The 7,860-nt window shown below is 40.6% G+C and overlaps 1 protein-coding gene across 2 annotated transcripts in view; it reads right to left on the bottom strand.

Moving 5' to 3' along the window:
• Nucleotides 1-744: 744 nt before the first annotated feature.
• rras2 (RAS related 2) overlaps nt 745-7,860 on the bottom strand; it is a 127,915-nt gene continuing 120,799 nt past the window's right edge. For both annotated transcript variants that reach the window (XM_039738885.1, XM_039738894.1), the window contains exon 6: nt 745-1,733. In XM_039738885.1, coding sequence (XP_039594819.1) covers nt 1,646-1,733 — 88 coding nt within the window. In that variant the 3' untranslated portion in view covers nt 745-1,645. The remainder of the gene's footprint in view (nt 1,734-7,860) is intronic.

The raw sequence follows: 7,860 nt of genomic DNA, 5'->3' as shown, positions 1-7,860 counted from the left end.
TATGGCCATTTCCTTCCCCACTTCATTTCCTTTGCCATCCCGTGTTCCAAATCATTTCACCCGTTTGAACAGTACAGCCCCATGTGACAGTATGTGCTCAATCAGTGGCTGACAAATCAAATCCATGGGGCCCTCCCAGACCAAGCACTAAACTTTTAAAAAGAATGGAGAGGGAGAAAAAAAAAAGAATAATTTGTTAATTTTTTTTTTTTTTATTGTTGTCATTATTACTCTAGCACCAGAAGCTTTACAGGGGTGTTGTCAAATCAAAATGAGAATATATATACACGACAGATTCAACGTAGACACACTCAGATTTTCAGAGACCGCTGCAATACCGTCAACCAGCCACTTAACCCTGATAGGCTGGCAGGCAGCGGGCTTCCTCTGCTGAATCCTTGGCAGGCCTCGCTTGCACATTAGTCTGTTTGGTGGCAGTGGAGCTCCACCAGCCGCGGCACGTAAAACCACTTCCACATGGTAGTAGTATTTGTCAGTTAAATAGGAACGCCGGGAATTAAATACTCCTCTTTACATATACACAAGGTATGCTGTGAAAGCATATTTGTATACAAACATATAAAAATACTTAACTAGTCCGATAAGAAAATAACGTATAAAAGTATATAGCAAAAACACTTAAATCATTAATGGAAACTTCAATCCCGTCTTGCTTAGGGTAACGTGAAGAAGGTACAAGAAGAGTTGGACTGGTTTGTATCTCCTTCTTTTTGGAAAATCCTGCCGTCGAAGGAAGACGAGGCGACTCCCAAAGGCCTTGGAGTGACGGGCAGCCTTTGAGCCTATTGAGGAGAAGGGAGGAGGAGTTTAGGGGCGGAACTACCCAGGTTGACATTCTTTGGGACTCCTTGACCTCAGAAGTCGGCTTTGGCGTGCCATGCGCTTTTCATTCAAACATTAGCCGCTCACTCCATTCGGCTTCTGCTCAAGTAGAAATCCCGAACTCTTCATATGTAAAAATCGACTTTTATTGCTCCAACATCACAGAAGTTTAAAGCAATACTTAAGCTTGTCCATAAATCAAAACGGCTTGATTTGGTGGAGAGTGGCACATAGGTTCTTCAATTTACTAATTTTTTTTTTCATTTTATATATTTATATTTATATATATTTATATAGAGATTTTTTCTTAACTGGAATTCTTTATGTACAGTAGCTGATTAGCAGATATAAAAAAAGACGAACAGACACGCAACGATGGCACAACGTACAAGATGCAGAAGCGTGATTAAAACACCTCACGTAATAAGGCATGATTACCAATAGCTAAAAACAAGTTTCATTTAAAATCAGTTCTCAAAAACAAAAACGTCCACGGAGGACAGAAGTCTGTTAGGATAATCAAAACAGGACTCGTGTGGCAATGAAAAAGCTGCTTTAGTAGTGTTCTGCTCCTTTCGTGTATCACGGGTTTAGTGAGACGCCTTCACTTTTCATGCCAGACTCACCGGTGACTGAAACTAAGGCTGTCACCGTTGTGACCTTCCTTACAGGTCATGCACAAATACAAGATGGCCGATGTCAAATGCAGGAACAGGGGACCATTGACGGTGGCAGCTGGTGGTGAGGGTTGTGGTAGAGGTGGAGGTGGCAGCAGCAGAGTGTTTAATGGGATGTAACTCCCTCAGAAGATCACACAATGACACCCACTCTTGTCCTTTTCCTTGCGTGTTGGCTCTGGAGACGGTGGGCACTCCTGCTCTTGAAACTTTCTGAAAAAGATAGAAGAGAGATGAAGACTACTCAGTGTGGGAGATGGAGGAGTACTGTATGTAAAAGTTAAAAACTGTGGGCTGTGGGTGACTGCCCCATTGAGAAGGCAGTGATCACCTCCATCCTACTTTTTCTATAACAGATGTTGGTATCCTTGTGCCAACTCTTTCAGAATTGGAAGGGTTAAAGCAGTCGTGCACAAATGACCAACAACATTGGTGATGACACCAAAGTCAATGGGCCTGATGAAACTGATTCAAGCTTGAACTACCTGGATGAAGGCCCAAAGCTGGAAATCCAGGCCAGGAGAGCTCAAACAGCAGCAGCACTCAAGTGACTTATGCAAATCTGGAATGACAGCATCTTAACTATCCGCTCCAAAGTAAGACTGGTGTCCTCCCAGGTCACATGAATTTTTTTGAAGAGCTGGCGCAAAGATTTCAAGCCATGCAAAAGAGCTGCTATTGGAAGACCTTGAACATCTCATAGGCCACATCTGCAGCACACGAGGAAATCCACCAGAACATCACATAAGCCTTCAGAGTTAGTGATGAGATAGTGATGATCTGTTCATTATAGTCAAAAAAAAAAAAAAAAAGCAGAAACTGAAATAGTACTGCCATGTCACCAGATCATCAGGCCATCTTGAAGGATAAGGGTTAAGGGAAATGTGATGAAATCCAGTTTTGAAACTGTCTGAGATGGAAAGAGCAATCAACTAGATGCGTGAATCTGACGTTGTGGAGTTTTGTTGTTGTACTCCTGATCCATCATGTGGTTTTGAGGGATTTCATTTCACCTGACAGGGGCTGCACTAGAGAAATATGATGATAGCTAAACTGCAAATGCAAAGTGCTTATGATGACACTCACTGTAGGGAGGCACTATACAGTATAAGTGGGACAGAGAAGAGGTTTTCCCATTTTATTTTTGAATAGCATAGAGTCACGGTGGATTTCATTTAGCTTTTTTGACACCAAGCAAAAGAAAGACTCTTTAATGTCAAAGTGAAAACAGATTTCAGCAAGGTGGTCTAAATTAACTGCAAATAAAAACCACAAAACAGTTAATCTCTTAAGTAATATGACGTCCATAAATAATTGCTGGTGCAAAGCATTGGGTTTAGATGTTCCATCTTTAGTTCAATGGAGGTCACCTGTCTGGGGTTTCACTTGATTGTATCTGGAAGGTCCAACTTATAGCCTAACCTACACTATAAAGGCAAAAGTGAACATTCCAAACAACTGCATGAAATGTCAGGGAATGGGAAGGCTGTGCAAAAAAAAAACAAAGACAACAAATGAAGGAGGCCACCAGAAGACCTTAGAGAACTCTCAAGGAGTCACAAGCTACAGAAGATAACATTGGAGAGACCTGCGACAGCTTTACAGGAGAGACAAACAGACAGGACATCACTGCAGAAGGCACATGGGTGACTCTAGTCAGCTGGAAGAAATTTTTGATTAGGCCCAACTTGAGCTTTTTGTGCCTCCAGACTAAGCACCATGTTTGCACTACACACGATCAAACACACACCATCCTCATCAGCAGAACAATCGTCATTGCACTGCTTATTGCAAGTTAAGCTACAAACCAACCAAGGTTTAATTCTGGGATGCTAAAAGGAAAAGAAATATCTATACACACCTTACCTACCTCGTAATAAAGGCAAATTCTCAATGCACTGGTGGAGGAAAGCCCGATGCAGTCTGCAAGAAACCTGCAACTTGGGAGAAGATCGATTTCACAGCAAGGGTTGTCTATGAAACGGATCTGCCCCTTGGACCTTGTTAATGTGGTCCACATCATCAATACTGAAAACATGTTACATGGAGCCCATGATGACAGTTACAACAAAATCTACCACCAACACTGAGGACTTTCAGCCAATGAATTATTCAGCAGCAGGGTGTCAAGAAAAAGACTGGGGGTCCTTGATATGAGGGGTTCTCAAACTCAGTCCTAGGAACCCACTGTGGCTGCAGGTTTAGGTTCCAATCAGCTTCTATTTTTAAATGGACTCCTGGGCTAATTACATGGAATGTTATTTCCCAGATTCTGTGTTTTGGGAACAATATATGAATTGAAAAATCAAGTTTGGTTTTATATATATATATATATATATATATATATATATATATACACACACACACATACACACAGTGGTGTGAAAAACTATTTGCCCCCTTCCTGATTTCTTATTCTTTTGCATGTTTGTCACACAAAATGTTTCTGATCATCAAACACATTTAACCATTAGTCAAATATAACACAAGTAAACACAAAATACAGTTTTTAAATGATGGTTTTTATTATTTAGGGAGGAAAAATCCAAACCTACATGGCCCTGTGTGAAAAGTAATTGCCCCTTGTTAAAAATAACCTAACTGTGGTGTATCACACCTGAGTTCAATTTCCGTAGCCCCCCCAGGCCTGATTACTGCCACACCTGTTTCAATCAAGAAATCACTTCAATAGGAGCTGCCTGACACAGAGAAGTAGACCAAAAGCACCTCAAAAGCTAGACATCATGCCAAGATCCAAAGAAATTCAGGAACAAATGAGAACAGAAGTATTTGAGATCTATCAGTCTGGTAAAGGTTATAAAGCCATTTCTAAAGCTTTGGGACTCCAGCGAACCACAGTGAGAGCCATTATCCACAAATGGCAAAAACATGGAACAGTGGTGAACCTTTCCAGGAGTGGCCGGCCAACCAAAATTACCCCAAGAGCGCAGAGACGACTCATCCGAGAGGTCACAAAAGACCCCAGGACAACGTCTAAAGAACTGCAGGCCTCACTTGCCTCAATTAAGGTCAGAGTTCACGACTCCACCATAAGAAAGAGACTGGCCAAAAGCGGCCTGCATGGCAGATTTCCAAGACGCAAACCACTGTTAAGCAAAAAGAACATTAGGGCTCGTCTCAATTTTGCTAAGAAACATCTCAATGATTTGAGAAAGTCTCAAGACTTTTGGGAAAATACCTTGTGGACTGATGAGACAAAAGTTGAACTTTTTAGAAGGCAAATGTCCCGTTACATCTGGCGTAAAAGGAACACAGCATTTCAGAAAAAGAACATCATACCAACAGTAAAATATGGTGGTGGTAGTGTGATGGTCTGGGGTTGTTTTGCTGCTTCAAGACCTGGAAGGCTTGCTGTGATAGATGGAACCATGAATTCTACTGTCTACCAAAAAATCCTGAAGGAGAATGTCCGCCATCTGTTCGTCAACTCAAGCTGAAGCGATCTTGGGTGCTGCAACAGGACAATGACCCAAAACACACCAGCAAATCCACCTCTGAATGGCTGAAGAAAAACAAAATGAAGACTTTGGAGTGGCCTAGTCAAAGTCCTGACCTGAATCCAATTGAGATGCTATGGCATGACCTTAAAAAGGCGCTTCATGCTAGAAAACCCTCAAATCAAGATGAATTACAACAATTCTGCAGAGATGAGTGGGCCAAAATTCCTCCAGAGCACTGTAAAAGACTCATTGCAAGTTATCGCAAACGCTTGATTGCAGTTATTGCTGCTAAGGGTGACCCAACCAGTTATTAGGTTCAGGGGGCAATTATTTTTTCACACTGGGCCATGTAGGTTTGGATTTTTTTTTCTCCCTAAATAATAAAAACCATCATTTAAAAACTGCATTTTGTGTTTACTTGTGTTATATTTGACTAATGGTTAAATGTGTTTGATGATCAGAAACATTTTGTGTGACAAACATGCAAAAGAATAAGAAATCAGGATGGGGGCAAATAGTTTTTCACACCACTGTATATATTTTTTTTTTATATTATATTAGATATATATATTATATTTATATATATATATATATATATATATATATTTATATATATATATATAATATTAATTTATATTATATTATATACATACATACACACACACACACACATATACATACATAGTGAGGCAGAAAGGACGGATGTCTTTGAAATGGCTAGAACTCACCACTAGGTGGCGTGACAGATGTGTGGTAGGTGGCGTTAGGTTAGTCAAGTCTTAGCATTTTTTTAAATTTTCTTTTTAGTTAAAGTCATGGAGCCGTGGATGATAGAACACCGCATTTTTGCGTACAACTGTTTTGTCAAGAACAACCAATCTATTACCGCAGTTCAGTGTGAGTTTCGTTGCCAGTTTAATATCCACAGAAATAAAGCTGTTCCCGCTCGTAACACTATCCTACGTTGGGTTAAAGCACTTAGTACACGAGGTACACTAATGAACAAACGACCAACGGGGGCTACACGAACGGCACGTACCCTTGAAAATGTGTAAAGCATACAAATAGCCCTGCTGCGCAGTCCAAGTCGATCTGCTTGGAAGCATTCTTCTGAACTTGGCCTCAGTAATCTTTCGGTAAGGCGTATTTTGCATTTAGACCTACATTTCCATCCCTAAAAATTGCCCGTTGTGCAACAGTTGAAGGCCGGGGATTACGCACAGTGACTGAACTTAGCACATGAATTGGAAGCAATTTTTATGACAATCTCATTTTGTTCATGAGTGATGAAGCTCATTTTCATCTCAAAGGCTTGGTGAATCAACATAATTGCCGTTATTGGGCTTCTGAAAATCCAAAAAAATTACATGAAAGACTGCTGCACAGCCCAAAAGTGATGGTTTGGTGCGCTATGGACAAAACTTGCGTCGTTGGTCCTTACTTTTTCGAAGACGATAATGGGAATGCTGTTACCGTGAACTTACCTGAATTATAACGAAAATGTATTCCCATCCGGTGTGTGTTTCAACAGGATGGGGCGACAGCCCACACAGCTAGAGCATCAATTGATGTTATTCGCCCTCTCTTCCCTGGTCACCTCATTTCCTGGTTTGGTGACATTCATTGGCCTCCTCAGTCCCCTGACTTATCCATGTGCGATTATTTCTTGTGGGGTCACCTCAAGGAACATGTATACAAACATAAGCCCTGTACATTGGAGGAACTGGAAGAAGCCATTCGCGTGGAAGTCGCCCAAATCGAGAGAGCGATGTTGAAAAGAGTGGAGGCCAACTTCCATGAACGCCTTCAGAAACGCATTAGTGATAACGGACACTACATGGGAGATGCTGTTTTCCACACTTGATTTTGTCAAATGCTATTTCAATATGAACTCAAATCTTTCAATAAATTTCTTTGTAAGAAAAAAAATTAACAATTTTGTGATTTTGTAAAAAAAACGTCCATCCTTTTTGCCTCACTCTGTATATACAGGTACTTATATACTGCATATACAATGTCCAAGAAAAGAAAAGCCGATAAAGACAGCTTAGCCATTAGCTAAACAACCAGGCTCGATGGACTGAATGGTCTCCTCTCGTTTGTCCAATTTCTTCTGGTCTAGAAGACCGTTAGGGGGAAGAGTATGCAACTGTGATGAACACAGAGGTACCTGTGTGTCTTGTTTGTAAAGAAAATGTGGCAGGAGTTGTCTGTTGATATATCCCGGCACACATTGAGTATTGAAAATAGTTTTATTGAGGGTCAAAAATAACGAGTTTGACACCCATGTTTTACAACAACACGACAACCCCACATGACAAAGGAATGGCTTGAAAACAGCAACATGAATGTCCTGATGTGGTCAAGCAGAATCCAAATCTCAAGGCCATGGAGTATTTCTGACCGGCCTGGATAAAGACTGTTCACTCAGGACCGCCATGACAGCTGCCAGAGCTGGAGAAGATTTGTAAAGAAGAATGGAGAGCAACGGCAGAGCTGATAGAGTGAGACCTGTGAACACAGACTCAAGGCTGTCATGGCTGCCATGTACTAAATTCTAATTGGAAGGGGATGAATACTAATGTCATCAATTATCTTGTGCTTTATATTTGTAATTTATGTTAACCACTTTGCAGAGATCTGTTTTCACTTTGACCATAAAGAGTCTTTTTCTGCTGATCAGTGTCAAAAAAGCCAAATTAAATCCACTGTGATTCAACGTTTTATAATAATAAAATCTGAAAACTTTCAAGCGGGTGAATACCATCTTTATAGGCACTGTAATAACACTTCAGCTAAATAATAATCAGGAAAATGAAAATAAATAAGACTATAAAGTCTCAATCAAAAATGGCCACCCCCATTCAGCACTTTCAACT

This window comes from Polypterus senegalus, chromosome 1 (assembly GCF_016835505.1).
Source record: "Polypterus senegalus isolate Bchr_013 chromosome 1, ASM1683550v1, whole genome shotgun sequence".
Taxonomy (NCBI): Eukaryota; Metazoa; Chordata; class Cladistia; order Polypteriformes; family Polypteridae; genus Polypterus; species Polypterus senegalus.
Note: the sequence above shows the minus strand (reverse complement) of the source record. Positions and strands in the feature narration are given on the sequence as shown.